The 21,362-nt window shown below is 32.7% G+C and overlaps 3 protein-coding genes across 3 annotated transcripts in view; 2 read left to right on the top strand and 1 right to left on the bottom strand.

Annotated features, from left to right (window-relative positions):
• Positions 1–444, bottom strand: part of LOC108765330 (tigger transposable element-derived protein 1-like) — a 5,802-nt gene extending 5,358 nt beyond the window's left edge. The window contains exon 1 of the mRNA XM_018514010.1: positions 329–444. The gene's annotated coding sequence lies outside the window, so the exon portion shown is untranslated. The remainder of the gene's footprint in view (positions 1–328) is intronic.
• Positions 445–723: 279 nt separating this feature from the next.
• DNApol-zeta (DNA polymerase zeta catalytic subunit) lies at positions 724–9,314 on the top strand. Its single transcript, XM_018515124.1, has 19 exons — positions 724–1,015; positions 1,121–1,307; positions 1,418–1,511; positions 1,622–2,104; positions 2,187–2,415; positions 2,512–2,907; positions 3,511–3,987; positions 4,209–4,254; positions 4,341–5,667; positions 5,741–5,894; positions 6,027–6,395; positions 6,478–6,666; positions 6,773–7,085; positions 7,152–7,470; positions 7,561–7,809; positions 7,897–8,010; positions 8,088–8,506; positions 8,731–8,959; positions 9,084–9,314. Exons 1-19 carry the CDS (start codon positions 877–879, stop codon positions 9,264–9,266), a joined length of 5,916 nt encoding a protein of 1,971 aa, XP_018370626.1. The 5' UTR covers positions 724–876; the 3' UTR covers positions 9,267–9,314.
• Positions 9,315–10,619: 1,305 nt separating this feature from the next.
• Positions 10,620–20,477, top strand: LOC108765756 (probable GPI-anchored adhesin-like protein PGA55). Its single transcript, XM_018514603.1, has 15 exons — positions 10,620–11,377; positions 12,220–12,321; positions 13,617–13,741; positions 13,818–13,998; positions 14,083–14,186; positions 14,408–14,524; positions 14,601–14,716; positions 14,804–14,846; positions 14,987–15,220; positions 15,318–15,606; positions 15,775–16,291; positions 16,372–17,114; positions 17,400–17,482; positions 18,655–18,820; positions 19,044–20,477. The coding sequence occupies exons 1-15, from the start codon at positions 11,240–11,242 to the stop codon at positions 20,145–20,147; spliced, it is 4,062 nt and encodes a 1,353-aa protein (XP_018370105.1). The 5' UTR covers positions 10,620–11,239; the 3' UTR covers positions 20,148–20,477.
• The last annotated feature ends 885 nt before the right edge of the window (positions 20,478–21,362 follow it).

Below are 21,362 nucleotides of genomic sequence, written 5' to 3'. Positions count from 1 at the left end.
AGTTGCTTTCCATTTACACACAAGTGAAACTGAATCTGAAGTGAGCTGAGTATTTTATACTCAGATTAATGACGTCACTACTTGTTTACTTTGGTAAAAAGTTATCACATATCAACACAGGTTCATAACCTCACTTTGAAGTGAGTTTACGAGACTCACTAAAGCACACGGTTTCGATCTTGTGCAGATTATGGTTCAAAACTCAGTTGAATCTCACTTGTCAGAATGCAAAAGAAACGCGCATTCAACTGAGTTATGACGTCACAAGTGAGAATTATCTAAGAATCGGTGTAAATGGAAAGCAGCTTATATATTCAAAATTACTGACCTTTTTTAGAATTTACACATAGCACAATATTTATTAAATATTCACTGACACTTTTACGAAAAATCTTAATCCCAGACGACGTTTTATCCTGAACGATAACAAAAATGTGACGGCGCTGTGACTGTGACAAACTATCTACTAACATGGCGACAACATGTGCGAAAATCTGTCACTGGTGGAGACACGAGCACCTTATTTCACATTTTCATGAATATTTGTTAGTCAAATATTACTGAAACCATATATCAAACCATGGCTAATTAATCGCTAAACGTGATAAATACCCTTTGCAAAGATAAATTACTTAAAACTTCTGATTAATTTAATAAAAGTCCACGAGTGGTCACAAATAGGGTCATAGTCACAAATAGGGACATTTATCTTATTCTGTTTGTTTATATCGTCGAACCAACACGCACGTGTTTCGATTCTCAATGATCTGCATTTCGTAAGCGGAGACTCGTTATTCTTTTTACCAGAATACTATTACGCTGTTTTATTTTAAGTATATTTATTTGTAATCGTTATACATATTCTCATTGCAGAACATGCTTTCCATCACTTTGGTAAATATTGATAGTTATCAGTCATCTCCGATACCCGAGTTGGATGTGACATTCTCAGAGTTTCGTGGCTCCGAAGTAAAAAAAGTACCGGTAATCAGAGCATTCGGCTCAACTGCCACAGGTAAATGAACAAAAATAGCAGATAATCTATGTTCATAATATGTTACAGATTATGCTAAGCTGTTATCAAAAAGTTTTGTCATTTATAAAGTTTGACGGTTTCCAGGAAAGAAGACATGCTTGCATATTCACGGTGTCTTTCCATACCTATATGTCCCATGCACTGTCCAAGAGAATACAGATAGTTATGCTTATCAACTAGCTGCAGCGATTGATTCTGCACTCAATACATCTTTTGGTTCCACTTTATCTACCAACCAACATGTGTACAAAATTCAACGAGTATCAGGAATGTAAGCAAAATTTAAATCAGAATCTTTTATTTTTAATAGAAGAAAGATATTTATATTTCTTCATTTATTTATTGTTTTATTTATTGCGTAATATGTATGTTACTTTGTAGACCTTTCTATGGTTATCATGAGAAAGAACATTTGTTTTTTAAAATATATTTTTATAATCCAGCCATAATTAAAAGGACGGCAGATTTGCTGCAGGTAAATAATTCTACTTTATTTTTTTGCGCAAAAGATATAATCATGTATGTAGTACTGTATGCAATTTTAAGGGGAAGATATTGAACAATGTGAAACAAACTTCTTTTCAGAATGGTGTTGTTCTCAATCAAACTCTGCAGCCATATGAGGCACACATTCCATATATTCTACAATTTATGATAGATTACAATCTCTATGGCATGAATTTAATCAATTTAAATAGCGTAAAATACAGACACTCTTTGCAAGGATGTGCAACAGAAGATAGCCAAAGCAGATCGTCAATGGATTTTCTAGAGTCAGAAGCATACCTTCCGGTATCAATAACAAGGCAAAGCATGTGCGAGTTGGAAGTGGATGTGCACGCTTCAGGGATTCTGAATAGACAAAGTGTCAATGAAAAATTAGAGCTGAATCCTGGTCTTGCTGCGATTTGGAATGAAGAGAAAGCAAGAAGGGCCGAAGCTGGTCTAGAAAATGCAAAGTCGCAATTATTATATCCCAAAACCCCGAGCAAAGTTATTTTACCACCAACTAGCAATGATGTTTATCAAAAGGATCAATTATTAAAAAGACTGAATGCTATATCACAAGTATTTCATACATTGTTTCCATTAGATTATGATAATATAATTAATACATGTATATTAATTCGATTTAATTCTTTTATTTTAGATCAACGAGACAATTACTTCAAATACGATGGTATCTTCATATCCTATTGAAGTAGAAGATAATAAAAATGTCTTAAATGCATCTCATATTCTAAATCATAGCGAATCTCTTGTATCTGAAGAAAATCTTGAAAGAACAATTTCTGATAATTGTAAATTGTTGCAATTGGCATCGTCAGCGTTTTTAGACGCAACTCGAAGTCAAAGTAATATGACAGATACTAGTTTTTGTAAGTATGTTCTATTCACATTACTGAGTGCATTATAAAAATATATATTTACAAAAAAAAAATCTAAAGTAAAAATAAAATCTGTTTTGTACATAGTGGATGCAGATGATATACAACTGATAGATATGCTAGCTGATTTAGCGGAAGAAAATGAGATTGCGAGTAATGTAGATGACGATAGCGTTCTTGGGTCTCAATATTCTATGTTCAACGAACGGATTAAGGATGATCCAGAGGAAGAAGAGATTGAGGATTTAAATATCACAAGTTTTGATCTAGATCTAAGTTCTTGGGAATCAGTGTACAATCAGAGATCCAGTCAACATGACAATACAATAAAAGTTGTAGATAATAAGCAGAACATTGAATCTGCAGATGAATCAAACGTTACTGAAGAAAATGATGGTGATGTCACGCTCGTGAATTTTCCACAAGTTGATGGAGTTGATGATTTATATGAGATCGTATCAAAACATCAAGAAACTACAAATAGTTTGAGTAATAAAGATGATATAGCATGTTGTATGGCAGTTCAGTGCCTTCCTAAAATAATAACTAAAAATTCTAGAAATAACTATGTTTCTGTCATTAATGCGAGAAAAGATTATGCCATGTGTACTTTATATAGAAATTTTAATTTAATGGATATTATTAAATATATAAATGTAAATAATCCTAATAGATATCATTTAAGAAAAGAATTATACAACTTTGTAAATAGATATTATTTTTATATATTTTTTAAAACAAGCAAACATCTGTGGGGCATAAATGTAAAACATCCGCATACTGATATAAGTTTTGTCGCAAGAAAGAAACGTTATTTAAAATACAATAGAAAAAGGATTGTACATAATAAGAAGATAGAAGAAGAATTATATGTTACTCGATGGCAGTTACAACTAGAGCATCAGGACTTGGATGTTTATGATATAGATGAGATAGAAACATTTGAAACCATGGAACATGTCAATTATATAACAAATGATGAAGAAAACAAGTGTAATTGTGAACAAGAATTTAAATCGTGTATTCAAGAAGAAGGCCTTTTAAATAGCAATCATCACTTTTATCATGAACTGTATGATTTTTCAGTAAACTTTACAATATCGAATGTCGATGGGGCTACAGCTGACTCGAGCGATGCTGAATCCGAAGCTGATGTGACAATTGAAAAACAAGAAGAACGCGTGTGCACTTATAAATCTGATAAAAAGAACACACCACAAAATATAGTTCAAATTACTCCGAAGAAAAGGAAATTTGATTCTCAAGACGACGATCATGAGTCATCCAATAAACGAAGAAACGTGGCTAAAACGCCAAAAAGAAAATATAATTCTCCAAGCAAGGCGTCTCGAAGTCCACAGTTGTCAGGAAATTACTCGCCTCTTAATATTACTATTACATCTCCGAAATCCAGTAAAAGTCCTGTTCGACAATGCGAATCTCCAAAAAGAAATCAATACGTACCGACAACTGATATTCCTTCAACTTCTACTACACCAAAACACAAAAAACGTCCGTTACGTGTGAGCTTGCTTCGTGAAAAATTGTTTAACTCTGAACTAGGTAATTCAAGTAGATCCGTTTTAACCGAATAGGAATTCTTTTATTTAATTAGATTTATTCCCATTGATCTAAATTCATATTGTAATTCAAGTAGCTTTATTGGAAATTAATTTTTTATGGAAATAACATACCATTCTTCCGATTTAATAGTGACATTTTATTAATAATAATATAGGTTTTTACTATTTTTTATATAAATAAAAGACTTCTTTCTTTTTCAGAAAATAATGGTACTGATAACGATATTAATAATGAAATAGATAATGTGTAAGATCTGCATATTTTGTATAGTTAAAAAATTTTAATTATTTAAATCATTTAAGTAATTTTTTAATATGTGTGTATATTTGTAGCAATATTAAAATTAAAACAACGATTCACGAATCAATACAAGATCACCAAAAGGGAACAGAAAGCAGTGAAAAATCATTGATTAAAACGAATAAAGAGGTTCGTAAAAGATTGTCCTTCTTGGATTATGAAGAAGATATTTTTATAGAATCAGATCATAACAAGAATCAATCTGAAACTTTAATCGCACTTGGGCATTCAAGTAATCAAGTATATGCAGAGGCAACTACACTTATCTCTAGCAATGCAAACAGTGATGATAGTGTCCCAAACAGTCAATGTACAGAAAAAAGTATTAATTATGTGTCTCCCGAAAGAAACTATGCGTCAGACATACGAAACTTGGCAAAGAAGTTTATAAAAACTCATAGTGACGTTATTCCTGAAACTGATCTAGATGACGATGAAGAAGATGTATGTAACATAATTTTCACCCAACATCTCAACCAAAAGATAGAGAGCGACAGTCAAAGTTCGTCGTCGGAGCGGAGGGCTCGTCGTTCATCGAAAAATGCAATAATTACAATTACTACGAAGTACAAGCCTCCTAGTCCTAGAAGGATTCTGGAAAGTATGACGATGTACGGCATTCCGAAATGTAGATCGCAAAAACCGTTTTTCGGCAACAAACTCGATCTTGCGAAACAGAAAGAATCCTCGAATACTAACGCTCCATATTTCGACGAACCCGCGTTTAAATCTAGTCTGGAAGAAGTAACGAGTATTAAACTGTGGCGAAGAATGAAAGTCAATGAATTTTATCCATCTGGAGCGAATATAAAATCTTATCATATCAAACGGACGCTTGCAGGATATAATTCGTTAACGATTAAACCACTTATGGAACCACCATCTTCTAAGAATGTTAGAGATTGGATTAGAGCTAAAAAATACATATCGAAAAAAAATTCTGATGCCAAATCGTGTAAGCAGAATAAGGAAAAGGCGTTAAATGTACAAGACGTACAGCATCCGTCGATTAATGCCACTAACGAAGAGATTAAATCCCAGCCAGGGACGTCTAATAATTTAAACAGTAATGATTCAAACGTGGAGCGTCATATAGATTCACCAATGCCTCAACAAAGCATGTTGAATAAAACATCTAATGAAACCAGGAAATTAGAGACACAAAATTCTAATGATTCATTGATATCGGAAAAGAGTTTAGATCCTTCTTTAAAAAAAGTACTAGCAAATCCGTTATTACATAAACAGGATAAGACGCAGCTAGGTGTTTCGTACGGTCAAATTGAATGTTCATCTAAAGGAAGCTACGGAAGTAATGTCTCGAACGAAAATCTTCAAAAAGCTAGAGCAGTAACAGTAGTAAGTGTGTTTTAATTTTATTTGTATATAGTAAGTCTAGAGCTCATTTCACGTTTCTTTAAATTTTCTGCAGCATCAGTATTTAACGTTATTGTCTCTCGAAGTGCACGCTGTTACTCGAGAAGATCTTCTCCCTGATCCGCAGTATGATTCTATTGCTGCATTATTTTACGCAATTTACAACGACGCTCCAACAGATGCTACGACAGATGAACAGATAGAACATGGTAATTAATACTAATAATTTAATGTGAAGAATATTTTATATCTCTCGAAACTTCGCTTTGCAAATCGAAAAACTTAATATTTCTTCAAGTGTAACGAAAGTTATCCAGATAATACCTTTTTTTTTGTTTTAGCCGCTATAATTGTAAATTCTAACTCTATAAGCGCAAGACTCAATAAGATCCATTCTGCTAGTGCGAGGTGTCCAATTCTATATGTTCCAACGGAACAGGATGCGTTCAACAGCCTTGTAAAATTGATTGAGCGGCACAATCCAGACATTCTACTTGGTTGGGAAGTGGAGGCTCTTTCATGGGGCTACGTTTTTCAACGAGCATTTCATCTTGGTTTCAATAACTTTTCACTGAGAATCTCGAGGGTTCCACATATGCAAATATATTCCAAATCCGATGCTCACGTGGTTGAAAAGGACGACATAGGTGATGTAAAAGTACCTGGTCGCAATCTCCTTGATATCTGGAGGATTATGAGACATGAAGCGGGTGAGATATTTTCTATATCTTTTAAGATTACTTTATATTTTTTACTATTCAAACGATATAAGAATAATTTAATTTCTTCCAGCATTATTGACGTACACTTTTGAGAACGTCATGCATCACGTTTTACATAAAAGAGTTCCGTGTCCTTCCTTCAAGACGTTGTCCACTTGGTGGAAACAGGAGAGCATGATAATAAAAAGCAGAGTTATACATCATTATATCGTTAGAGTTGTTGGTACTCTTAAGCTTCTAGGTCATTTGGATGTTATAGGTGAAAATTAAAAATTCAAATTCTCTTAAATTTTCTCTTATAATATTTATTATTATTTATTCCCAACTTTTTAAATTCATTATTTTACTCTGAAGTTTCATTATAGGTCGCACATGTGAACTCGCCCGACTTTTCGGTATACAATTTTATGAAGTTTTCTCGCGAGGCTCGCAATTTCGCGTGGAGTCTATGATGCTCAGATTAGCGAAACCCATGAATTACATTCCAATCTCGCCATCCATGCACCAGAGAGCCAAGATGCGAGCTCCGGAATGTCTGCCATTGATCATGGAACCCGAGTCTAAATTTTATACCGATCCATTGATCGTGCTTGATTTCCAAAGTTTATATCCGAGTATGATCATTGCTTATAACTATTGTTTCTCTACCTGTTTAGGGAGAATAGAACACATAGGCCAGTGAGTATATCTATAATATCAGAAAAATCAGATTAAACTTATTAATTTGATATTTTCCTCTATTAGATACGGGCCGTTCGATTTTGGTGCAGCAACGTTAAGAGTAAGGAAGAATACGGCATTAAAGTTGCAAGACAAAATAAACTTTTCGCCTTGCGGTGTAGCCTTTGTAAAGAAAGAGGTACGTCAAGGAATACTACCGCGTATGCTTTCGGAAATTTTGAATACGCGTCTGATGGTGAAGGAATCTATGAAGCTGCATCCGGCAGAAAATCGTACGTTGCAGCGCGTTCTTCATTCTCAGCAATTGGGTCTCAAGTTAATTGCAAACGTTACTTACGGCTATACATCCGCCAATTTTAGCGGTAGAATGCCGTGTATTGAGGTACAATGTTTTAATGAGATATATAAAGATAGAATAATTTGACAAAATTTTTTAACATGCTGCGAAAATGATTTTGACATTTTTTTATAGATAGGTGATAGCGTAGTTAGCAAAGGGCGAGAGACATTGGAACGTGCGATCAAATTGGTGGAAACCACACCAAGATGGGGCGCACGAGTAGTTTATGGGGATACAGATTCTTTATTTATACTATTGCCTGGAAAATCTCGAGAAGAGGCCTTTACTATCGGCGAGGAAATCGCAGATGCTGTTACCGCAATTAATCCTCCGCCCGTGAAGCTTAAATTTGAGAAAGTTCTCCATCCATCTATTTTACAAGTAAGATATTAAAAAGTAACAAGATTAATAATTACTATATGTAAAGCAAACATCACAATGATCATATTATTAAATTTAAAATTTTAGACGAAAAAACGATATTGCGGATATATGTATGAAACTCGCGATCAAGAGAAGCCCGAGTTCCTGGCTAAAGGGATCGAAACGGTTCGCAGAGATGGATGTCCCGCAGTTTCTAAAGTAAAAAAAGAAGTAACGATAAACACGTTAAGAAGAAAATCCTTATAACTTTAAAGTAAAATATTCGCATATTGCAGATACTTGAAAAATCTCTCAAAATTTTGTTCGAGACGAAGGACGTCTCCCTGGTGAAGCAGTATGTAATTAGGCAATTCGACAAGATCTTTCAGCGGAGCGTATCCATCCTGGATCTTACATTCGCGAAAGAATTTCGTGGAATGCGCGGATACAAAGCCAACGCTTGCGTGCCAGCGTTGGAACTGACACGCAGGTTGATCAAGAAGGATCCTCGCGCTGTGCCGCGCACCAGCGAGCGCGTTCGCTATGTCATCGTCGCAGGTGCACCAAATCAAGCGCTCATCCACTGCGTGCGCACGCCAATGGAAGTCGTCGCCGATCCGTCATTAATTCCGAACTCTGTGTATTATATAACGAAAGTCATCATACCGCCCCTCAATCGCTGCTTTAATTTATTCCGAATCGACGTTAATGCGTGGTAAATGTGAAAACTGTGAAGATTACGAATATTTAAACGATATATTTGTGTACTTCAAATAATCCTTGTTCGTCTCTTATTATAAAAAAAAAATACTATAATGTGTAACTATTGAATACTCTCTTGAAGAATACTCTGTCGAGTTTTTAAATAACATAATTATAACACGCGTAATTACTGTTTCATCGAATCGTAATTGAAAATAATGGATACCGCATTTACAGGTATAAAGAAATCTCCCATCGTTCGAATTTCGATAATATCGCACACTTAGGAGGAGGTAATCCAAAGTCCACTATTCGCCAGTTCTTCAGTTCCACGTCGTGCATTACCTGTGGGGAACAGACTAATAAAGAGATTTGTTCAGATTGTCTTTTGCAGCCAAGTCGGACCGTCCTCGTACTTCTCGAAAAGATAAAACAGTTGGAAAGGAATCATCAACAAATTACTGCTGTAAGCATAAACGTAGAAAAGAGATTTATGCGAACGAGCATAAATTTTTCCTTAGACGTGAATATTTATATTAAGCTATATTGCGACTAATAATCATTATTTAATTTTAATGATCTTTTTTCAGATCTGTCATTCCTGCATTGGACAATTGGGTAACATAGAATGCGTGTCTTTGGACTGTCCTGTTTTATACCGAATGGCACAAGCTCGTAAAGAGTTTGCGCAAGTTTCCTACCTGAATAGTATTATTTATGGCAATAATTCCAATGGAATCAAGGAATTAAATGCAGTTGCTGAATGGTATTGATTACAAAGGAAATAAATTCTTGTACCTGATATACACGCGTAATTAAAAGAAAATCAGTGCTCTATTAATTGCAAATATTTTTTGTAAAAAATAGTACTGTTATCATTACTGTAAATACTGTAAGAGTCATTTCCACCAATATAAGAGTAACTTTAATTTTGGTTTAATTTATTGTTTAGCTTATTCTTAGAATTAAAAATTTTAAAAAGGTTAATAAATTGAATCGAGATTAGAGTTAATCTTACATTGGTGGAACCAGACCTCAGTGATGAATTATTTTTACAATTAAATATTCTAAATTGAATAATACATGAATTTTAATTAAATTCCCATTATTTCTATATCAATTATCTCGCTCATATATTTTTATATATCAATACTAAATAAAAAAAATCACTTCTTTCTGTATTGTGTCCCCTAATTTATAATAACTTACATATTTTACATTGCTTGTATACATAAAAAAGTGTAAATTTAACATAAATATATAATAATAATAATACGTAAACGTAATCTTGAAAAGCAGCATAACTTCAAATTAATATTAAATTTAATTAATTTATTAATTAACTTGTCAACTATTATTATTTAATTAATTTAATCAATTATTATTATTAAATTATTTAATTTTGAAATTAATATTTATATTTCAACGGTAGGAAAAAAGATAAAAACTGACAATCGATAAACATATTGGCAGTCGAAATAAATCAATATTATAGTTATCTGTTGAGTTAATAAATAAGACCTCTCACTGTTCTTTTTCTTGGTATCAATCATGAAACTTTTTTCCTAGGATGAAAAGTGAAAAGTGAAAAATTTCTCCATTAACTTCAATGGATAAAATTTTCACTTTTCACTTTCCATCCTAGGGATGAAGGGGTGGCACCCAGTTGGACACGGCTCAATTGGACACGAGCCACTCACAGCGCTTGAAACTACAAAGCTCCTAAGCATCGGTCGCTGTGATTGGTGGTGTCCAATCGAGCCGTGGTCAACCGGGATCAAGTTTCATAATTAATACCCAAAGCTGAACTTTTGCACCAGTTCATCTTTCTTCCTTTTCTCTTCAAGAAGAAAGTAGAAGAAAGATGAACTGATGCAAAAGTTCAATCAAAACGAACAGGCCTATTGTATTGTAACGAAATTTATAAAATGCTGTTTTCATATAAAGAACGGATATGCGATTGGTTGTTGATTCGCGAGACAACAAATGAGAAATGCGTATTCTTCACAACTGCTTCATCGCAACCAATCAGTGACGAATGATCAACAGTTTCGTCAAGCTTCGTTTTCCCTCCAAATTAATGGAGTAAGTTGATACAAGTTAATCCACGTCATAGGCGCATATATATTTAAAAGATCGTATGCCCCACGTGAATGAGACGAAAATCTGAGGAAAAGATGATTTTCCTCGTTGTTAAATCTCGAACCTGATAAGAGTACAGAGACTAATCAAATTACCGTAGTGATTGGTACTGTCAGTAGTAGCAGTTCGTAGAATTAAAGTGCCTCGATTACTGTCGATCGCTGTTCTTGTCAGCCGCATTGGAACTTAATGGAACGGTTATTAACACTATTAACGCTGTTCAGATTCAAGGCGCTTTTGTTTGTGGCTCTCGTTTGCCCCCTCCACGTGAGTAGCTCAACGATTTTGAAAATTTTGAGCAATTCTGGAGAAAAATCACGTTCTGACTTGCGACTTTTGTGATTCTTTCATAGTATAATTGTTGTACGTACGCCATATACGATGACGCGTTTACGAAGTGAACACTGGAGTCTCCATCTCCATTAGATCTGCTAGATAAGCATACCAAACCGTCATTCGCGGCATATTTGTGTCGCGTTCATGTCACAGCACGGTTAGCAGATTTTGTTGTGACAGTGAGATGCTCGAGCTTGCCATTGCGTTGTCACCGTTCATCGTTCGGCTGTGACTGTTCGCGAGCTTTTGCTTCTGTCATTGAAATACAATGTCCTCGAGGAACAGGCCCTCCTCTTCTAAGGTTCATCCTCTGGTCTGTTCCTTCTGCAATTTGGCTGAGGACAATGAGCTGGAATATGGAAAGATGTACGAGCACAATGGAATTGTCACCCACTATTATTGTTTGGTAGGTTTTCGATGTTGCGATAATAATCTTCAATATATCAAGACGCTGGTCTATCTGATCTTTACTTTTATGAGCATGTCCAAAAGATATCTAGGTTTAATCCTTAACGTACCATGTACAATTTGGTGCCTCATCCATACTATCAAGGGTCACTAGAATCTCTTCGTTTTTTCACCTCTTTAAAATAATTCAAAAAATCTTTAAAAATTCATCAACATACTTTCAACTTTCTAGAATAAATATTGATTCTTTATTTTGGAAAATATATAATAAAATGTATTATAATTTAGAATTACCGAAAGACTCAAAGAAACTTGTACGAACAGAAATCACTCGGTCACTAGTTACCCATATTAGTACGGTAAGGTTAAAAGATGTCTGTTTAATGTAGTAGAATTTTCACCAAATATTAAACATAAATCTGTTTCAAAAGTGTATACTAGTTCAGCTATAGAAAACAGATTTCGAGACAAACACTAGAGAGATAGGAATATTTTCAAAATTATTGTTTTTTGTCTACTTATGTCCATTTTCATCAATATAGATTAACTTTAATCTCGTTTCAACTTACTGTTCATCATTTTCTAATTTTCAAAATTAGAAAGATTAAACGTAAGGGTTTTTTTTACCAACTTCTAATTAAATTGATTAATGATCGACTTGCAGAGGTACTAACAGCAGTTTAATGTATTTTTTGAGACAAACTGTTTAGTTCTCACATTGTGGCAGTTGAGTCAACCATCGATTAACATTAATCGGAGTTGGTAAAAAAAGCTCTAAGTTGAATCAAGATTAATCTACATTGGTGGAAATGGATATTAATCATACAAATTTTCTTTCAGCTCTTGTCCTCAAACATGGAACAGAAAGGAAATGATGACGAAGGCATACTTGGATTCCTTGCTGAAGATATACAAAAGGAACTTCGCAGGGGAAAGAGATTGGTACATATATTAAAAATATCATAATGGATGCTTTCCATTTAAGGAGGTTGTAAGGGCATAAAACACATATATTAATATTTTCGCTTTAAATAAACTACATACATTTGAAAGTTGTGTTCATAACATTCTGGTTTTATTGAGCAACACATTTTTATAGGTTATTTATTTTATTTGTTATTAGTTTTATTGTTATAAACAAAAATTGTTAAAATAATAAGAAAAATCTAAATGTTTTAATATAAATATATTAAGCACTAAACATGCCTTATGCAAAGTTTCATTGAGATTCACCATTAGTTTATAACAAATAACAAATTTTATTTATTTACTGAACAATTAATGTCTGCATCTCAAGATAACTTTACAAAAATATTGTTTAATTCCTAGAGTATTTATATAAAAAAATTGAGATTTTTATCATTATTTTATAATACATTTTCATATATTTATATTAGAGTACAAATTAAAAAAATATTACTACTTATTTAAATAACTTTTGATCCAGATGGTCAATTGTTTCTATTTTTTTTGTATTAATATGAAAATTCCTTGATTATATTGACCCGTATGAATAAATCAAAATGTGTCTCAATGCCAAATCGAGTCTAAACACTAGGTATAGTTGTGTGTCAAATTCTTTATTGTGTTAAAATATATGAATATCAATTTTAATTTATAACTGCATTCATAATTAAACCATCACTGGTAAATAACTTTTGATAATGTAGTGTTCTAGGGAGCACATTGATGTAACGTAGTAACTAAGAAATATTGATAAGGATCCGATACAAGGATCGAAACATATATTTTAACACAATAAAGAATTTGACACACAACTATACCTAGTGTTTAGACTCGATTTGACATTGAGACACATTTTAATTTTTTTGTATTATTATTAAATGAAATTTAGAATAGTCTGTAATTTTTTCAAGTAGTTCTTAACATATTGCATTTGCCTTACAACCTCCTTAATGACACATGTCGACACAAACATTTTATTTTTCTTTGCAATCCATGAGTAACAAAGATTAAGAACGATACTTGTGTTGACTTGTTTCACCAAATGGAAAGCATCAGTTCTGCCAAAGTTTCATAATTTTTTGAATTTTCGAGTTGGGGATCTTTTCTTATAAGTTCAAGTTACAATTTTGTAAGTAAATAAAGTTAATAGTATATTTCATACTCCTTTAACATATAAAAAGTATATTTTTGTTACAAATTGAGTATTTTACTATTATATCTGTGCTTGTTAAACTTAAACGTTCTAATGAATGAGATTTTAATGATTTTAGGTATGCTCGTACTGCAGAAAGCAAGGTGCTACTTTAGGTTGTTGTAACGTAAGATGCAAACGGATCTTTCATTTTCCTTGTGGCATGAAAGCTGGTTCTCTGCATCAGTTTTTCGGTGAATTTAGGTAAAGGAAAAATACCAAATTGACTGATCGATTACGATTGTAGTGATCATCGAATAAGTTATTTGGAATGTTTCAGATCGTATTGCATAAACCACAGGCCGAAACAAAAGATCGATGAACAGGTTCTAAAGCAGGCTGCCGCGGTAGATGTAATGTGTTATATTTGTTATGATAAAGTTAATACTAATGACTTTGTGAAAACATTATGGGCTCCCTGCTGTAAAAAAGATGCATGGTTTCATCGCATTTGTGTTCAGGTTAGTCTTAATATGGCTTTATACGTAATATTTTTTTAATATGAATACAGATTTATATATCCAAGACGATCTCTCATTTTTCAGCAACTTGCATTAAGTGCAGGATATTTTTTCAAGTGTCCCTTATGTAACAATAAAAAAGATTTTCAAAAATCTATGTTAGAATACGGTATTTTCGTGCCAAGTCAGTAAGTATGGCAAAACAAAATTCAGCAGTCATTTATTTGTACTTTCTTTACAACTCGTTAAGTTTTGTAAACTCAGTTGTTGGTGTAAATTAGTAGAAACATGCATAAACTTATTTTTAGATTAATATTTACTATTAGTGCTATATACTTTTTAATTCGTTATATATACAAAGAGCGTATAAAATACATAACGGCATATAAGAATTTTTTTATATAATTAGAGATGCTTCGTGGGAATTGGAACCAAATGCATTTGAAGATCTTTTATATAGGCATGATCAGTGCGATGCACCGAAATGTCTTTGTCCAAAGGGAAGGAAGTATACAAGTACTAACGCGTAAGTAATAGTTGCTTATAACGATATTAAAGCTGTGTGCTATACAAGAAATATAAAATATTTTTGAAATATATAGTAAATGGGAATTGGCCCTATGTCGTACTTGCGGTTCACAAGGTATCCATATGTTTTGCGGGCAGCTGAAGTGGGCTAATCCGGTGTGGGAATGCGAAGAATGTACATCCATATTAAGTAAGCATGTTGTAAAAGAGAGATGCATGTAATTATGACATTTGTCTCATATATATATATATATATATTTTTTTTTTTTTTATAAAGGTAAAGATCGTGTAAAACTAGGCAACAGTTCTGCAATAAGCAGGTATGCATCGTGTCTATTTTTTTATCTTACAAATGGTAGAAAATTCCTAAAATGTTTATCTTGGACTGTTATAATCGAACAAATACATCTTGCACATTTAACATGTCTAAAATTTATATATCTTTTTTTCTTTCTTTTAGTACTAGTCAAAATAGGGATTCTGATTCAGATTTGAATTCAGACTCAGATTCAGATTCAGACTCAGATTTGGATAGTGATACAGATATCTCTGTAGGAACTGACTTCCCTATGCCGTGCGCCTTGACCGATTCATCTTCCACTTCTTCCTTGGAGTCTATTCTGGATAATATTAATTTGCGACCTGGTCCACGTTCTTTTAAATTACAACAGCAAATGATCAAGCTAGGCCAATGGTTAATAATAACGATAATAGATTATGATAACGATAGAAAATATTTCAATTTTATAGGATATTTTTGCCTAGATGTAATGTACTATGTTACTTAACAGGTTGGACTTAACAAGTACCGTGCTTGAAAAGAATATAGCTGCTATTGAAACTAGTACGAAAGATGAACCATTATCAAAAAATGAATCCTTATCAAAAAATGATGATGCGAAGAAGAAGCCATCGATAAGTAAAGAAAGTATGGAAAGTAAAGAAAATATTCTTCAGCGAGAAAGTAAGGAAGATAGCTTCCAGAAAGAAAAACGGTTCCCCAGCAAAAATGATGAAAAATCTCAGCCGATTCAGAAGACGGATGTTATCATAATTGAAAGTGATGACGATGATGTGGAAGTAAATGATTACTTAATTAGAATACATTGAAAGGGAAATTTAAAAAATTTGAACTATGCTTTTAATAAATTTATGATTAAAAGCATCGAATTTTCGTTAAAACAAAATTATATATATTATTGTAAATTTACTGCTTAATGATATTGATTTAATTTGCTTTTATTACAGCTTATTACATTAACACAAAAAACGAATCTTTCACCTGTACACATGAAGCAGCCTACACAATTTGGCAGTTTGTGTCTTCCTAGCACATCAACATCGAAGAAGTTAAATGCAATAGTGGCATCTAAGAGCCAAATTGTAGCTACAATTGATTTATCAGAAAAGGATTATATCGATTTATCAAAACCTATTGCATCAGAAAGAGAAGTTTCGAAGAAAACCGAATCTACCATCTCCAAGGACCAAATCGATGTAGTTATGTCACAAGAATCTACATTAGGTCTAATTAATTCAAACGATGTGAAAACGGACACGGAAGAAACAAGCGGAACGTCATTTATGAATATCAAAATTACTAATGTTGTTTCCCTGCCACCTGAAGTGTTCGAAAGTGTACCTGATGTTATATGTGACAATATCACATTACATGCGAATACTACTAATACCTCGCCTCTTTTTATAAATGAAACATTGGAACAACTCGTTACCTCTGTCTCGTCGAAGCGTAGTATGCACGAAGGTAATTTATGGAGAGAAAGAAAAGGAAGTTTATATATTATGATTGTACTATGATTGATAATGTTATATTATATTTTTCAGCGAGTAACATTAACAACTGCAAGAAGATCAAAAGAAATAGTTTCGACGAAAGGTTGCATGAAACATGTTCTCGAGTCGGAGCTACAATACCTGATAGAAGTGAGACAGATAATACTCAAAATGATGCAAAAAATAGTACAAATAATACAGATAGGCAGCAAAATGAAAGAACATCTGCAAACAAGTTCATTCCGCTGTTAAGTAATAATCCAGCAAATAATTTATCTTCACAACACAATTATATACAAATTAAGGGGAATGATGTGCAACATATGAATCAAATTTTATCAAATTTGGAAGGAAACACTGTACATGCTAATCTAAACCAGAGGAACGAAAATCGTATCACACAAGCAAATACGACAGAATTTGTAACTTTCACCAAGAATAATCCAGTTTTGTTGCCAATTAGTAGTTATTATATTCAACAAATACCTAACCCGAATTTTACGACAATTAATCAGAATGATGGAAGAAATGAAACAAACTTGTACGCTATACCATCGAATAGCGTAATTCTACCGCGTGTGACAGATAATATCACTGTGCTTAGTAACTCAACAGTACTTAGCAATCCTCTGCTTGTAAATCAACCAGTAATGACCAATATAACTGCGCCTATTCTGAGCGACAAACAAATAGTAACAGTAAATCAACAAGAAGCTGCATCAAGGAAAGATGTTCCTACTAGTACACCCAGTAATGAGAACATTTCCACAAATAAGACGACACATAAGAAGAACGTAAGTAATTCAAGAATTTCAACAATTATCATGTTGAATATCCAGCCGAAAACTAGAAATGTTTCATAAAATGTATATAAAATAAACTTCCGGAACTAAAATATCATTATTAGTACGATTAGCATTAAAATATTTTTATACAATAAATCTTCGTGAAGATACCGCGTTTTTAATTAAGTAAAATAAAAATATATTTGGGTAAGAAACACGGTACGGGGAGTATGAGTTGTTGTAAATCGGTTTCCCCGTACCTCTTCTCCAGTGTATATCTTGCGATTCTAACAGTGTGACGGGGATGCAGGCACCAGACCTGTCGAGACTGAATCTATCAACTGTAAGAAAGCTGACCCACCAAATTATTCCCACAGGTGAGTACATTTTTAAGTGTTCAACGACCAACTTCGATCCCTGTTGTAAGTTTGTACACCTAGAAAAAAGTTATATAAATTGAAAAAATCGTTTCTTTCGTTGATTTTTTAAGTTGAAGTAAAAAAACCTTTAAGTTTATTTTCCCCTCAGAGATATTTTTATTTCAACTTAAAAAATCAACGAAAGAAACGATTTTTTTCAATTTATATTAACTTTATAATTTACTTGATTTCAAGAAATGACATTCACAAATCGAAGAAATTTTTCTCTGACAAGTAAACCTACCTTTGTGTGACTCGCCGATTTCATTGAAACTTTGCACACTTGTAGAGTAGGCAAAAATAATAGATACGTATTTTTTTTTATCGGCAATGGTCAACATTAAAGGGGTGAAATCGACCCCTAAAGTTGAGGGTATTAGGGCATCGTCATGATGTTTCACATAAAAGTAATGTACCGATCAACACGAAACTATTACAAAATGTTTTTTATGTTAGATAGTAAAGTTTACATGTCCGACTTTCCATGCACCCTTGTTGCGGGAGATAAACCACCCTTCTCGTAAGGAATAATTGTTATGACGAATGGGTGACGAAAGTCTATTGACATTTTTATCTATAGTCTGATCTATCTATCTAAAAACTAAAGCAGAACACTATTATTTTTTGGTGTTTTTTATTTTTTAATAAAATAAGATTAGATAGGTAGATCAGACTATAAATAAAAATGTTAATAGACTTTCGTCATCCATTCGTCATAACAATTATTCCTTACGAGAAGGGTGGTTTACCTCCCGCAACAAGGGTACATGGAAAGTCGGACATGTAAACTTTACTATCTAACATAAAAAACATTTTGTAATAGTTTCGTGTTGATCGGTACATTACTTTTATGTGAAACATCATGACGATGCCCTAATACCCTCAACTTTAGGGGTCGATTTCACCCCTTTAATGTTGACCATTGCCGATAAAAAAAAATACGTATCTATTATTTTTGCCTACTCTACAAGTGTGCAAAGTTTCAATGAAATCGGCGAGTCACACAAAGGTAGGTTTACTTGTGAGTGTAAATGATTGACAAATCAACACGATGAAAAAGAATGAAAATTGAATTCTATCTATGAATGATGAAATCTTTCGTGCATTAATATTAATTTATTACCATATAGTGTCTTCGACAAACAAACCATTGCCCGTCAAAGATCTATCGCAACCTGCAGTGTCTTCCCACAAATCACTAACAACCATACCACATGTCATCGACCTGGACTGATACCGCATTACGTGGATCTACAGGACCTGAAGTTTCGAGTCTGTACATCGAACAATATTGAAGTATGTTTTAATAGATTTTATTGATAACAACAAACAATAAAACTTGAGATACAATTGAGAAGTTCAGGCAGTAAGAACACAGAATAATAGATTCAACTTATCAAGAACTATATACACGGTTTTTTAAATCTGTTCCTTGTTTCTTGTCTATGATTTGAAATTGTCTTAGGCTTTATTTACCAATTTTTGTCATGCATTAATTTAATTATATTTTTTTGCTTAGATGATTTTATATGATACGTTCTCCGTAAATATTTCGATGAAGAACCTCAAGGAAAGTAAGAGATTGGCAGGTGTAGCTGCATCACGGGAGGCAAAAGAAATGTCTACCATTGCATCTCGTGAAGCTTCGTGCAGTTCGGATTATACCGACAATATTACAACTGAGAGACAATGTTCCGACAAGCTTTTTTGTTGTTTGAAAAATGAAAATTTTTCAATTAATGACAAAATGTACATAGCGCATGGTCGGGATGATGCTAAAGAGAATTTAAATCCGATCAGATCTAGAGTACTCCCGCATAACGATACATTAGACAATATAAACTTGACAAATAATGTTGGCAGTGTAATGAATAACTGTTTTAAGGATGAGAATGACAGTGAGACGTGTCTCGTTCCAAGTGATAGTAATGTAAGTGTATTAAATCGAACAGTTTGCAATACGAATGTAGATACTATTGTACCGCTTATTTCGAACCAAGGTTCACGAGTTAGTTTAGAAACTGTACAGCAACATAAACAAGCGTCTATGCACAGTGTAATTTCTGTACATACAGAAGAAAGGTCCAGGACTCAACTATTTTTCAAGGAGACTAATAGAATAGTACACAGTGTTGATTTTGATTTAAATGTTAATATGAATAAAAACATTGAGAAAATATCGCAAAATGATATCACTGTTCTGAGTCAACATACTGATGATGATAAAATTGGTAATGATCATACAGACGATTCTCCGACATCACAGAACGGTTTAAAAAATTTAAATAGTATGAACGTCAGTTCGAAGATTAATAACCGGAACGCCACGCGTGTCTCGAATATTACAAGGTTTAATGAACATAGTATCCTAAGTAAGCAGATCGATGCGTGCAATTCTAAAAAGTTCATTCAATGCATAGCGTTTCAAGAAAATACTGTACGTCGTAATGGTGAGACTAGGATAAAAAATAATGAATTTTGTATCAAAGTGAGTATAGATTTGTGTAAGATACAAAATCTAATTGACTCTAAACCGGAATTATTTAAAAATCAAAAGCACAATGCTAATGATCAATGGCATACGCACACAAATCGATTACCTGACTTAGATAACTATGTTTGACAATAGGATACTGTGATATTGAGAATAGAAATAGGGTGGTTTCCAGCAAGAGACACATGATACAGTGTAACACAGTGAATCATTATATCCTTGTTATTTGTCAATGTTAAATGAAGATGACATGATCACTGTCACACTGTGTTGCTTGTTGGAAAGCACTAATAATAATTATCCTTCTATAAGGAATTATAGAACTCAAATAACACGGGTACACATCGAGTGGATACAATAAAATGTTATCCCTGATGCAAATACGTATCCTAAAATATCAAGTTTTAAATCAGAGATTTAAGACGTTTCAATAAAAATACCTCAGAGAGTTAATATGGAGAACGGTCTGTATGATAAAAAATATGAATAGTATAAATAAAGTAGAAAATAGTAGATTTGTTGAAAGTTTTGTATGGTTTTAGAATAAATTGAACAAGTTATAGAATTCATTTTTTAATTAAGTTTTATTTCCTATTTTCTGCTAATTTTTCCTACCAGTTATCTATAAATATAATTGCCAAATTCTATGTATTAATATGAATACTGTTCTTTGATATAAGACAAAACTTATTTTTTGTTATACTAAAATGTAATAAAATGATAAATTTATTTAGATATAACTTTTCTGCCTTTTTGTAACATTTTTTATAACGATTGAAAAATGAAATCCTGCTTCTTAACTTGCTTATAGAACTATATATTTCCTTCTTACAGCCATCTTGAATTATGCCATCAAAAATAAGACATGTCACTTTCTTTTTCTTGGAATATATGTCAAAATAATTGTTTTACAGGTTCAATAGTTTCATAAATTGATATTCACAAAATAATTGGTAAAAAGCCGAAGATTATTCATGAAAATGTAATTATTAGTCTTTTATCCATTTTTATTGGAGATGTGTGGTGGATGGTGTGATACAAGGAAATATGTACATGGAATTATAGTGCACTTACTAATGTACAGTAATATAAAAAAAATATCGCCTATTTTAGTACAATTTGTCAATCCATGTTAAATGTAAATAAAGACATTCCAACAAATTAATTTATTACGATATATTGTGCAAAATATTTGATTTTTCACTTTCAACGCGACTACTATTAGAAAAATGGTGGTGGTGTATGTAAAAGTATTTTATTTAGAAATTATTCAAGAATGAAGTAATTCTTTTATTATGGGTTTTCATTGATTTTTTAACTAATTTTTGAACTATCCAATATGTG

The sequence above is a fragment of the Trachymyrmex cornetzi genome, unplaced genomic scaffold (genome assembly GCF_001594075.2).
Source record: "Trachymyrmex cornetzi isolate Tcor2-1 unplaced genomic scaffold, Tcor1.1 scaffold117, whole genome shotgun sequence".
In the NCBI taxonomy this organism is placed as follows: Eukaryota; Metazoa; Arthropoda; class Insecta; order Hymenoptera; family Formicidae; genus Trachymyrmex; species Trachymyrmex cornetzi.
The sequence above is the reverse complement of the archived record's forward strand: the minus strand, read 5'-3'. Positions and strand labels throughout refer to the sequence as shown.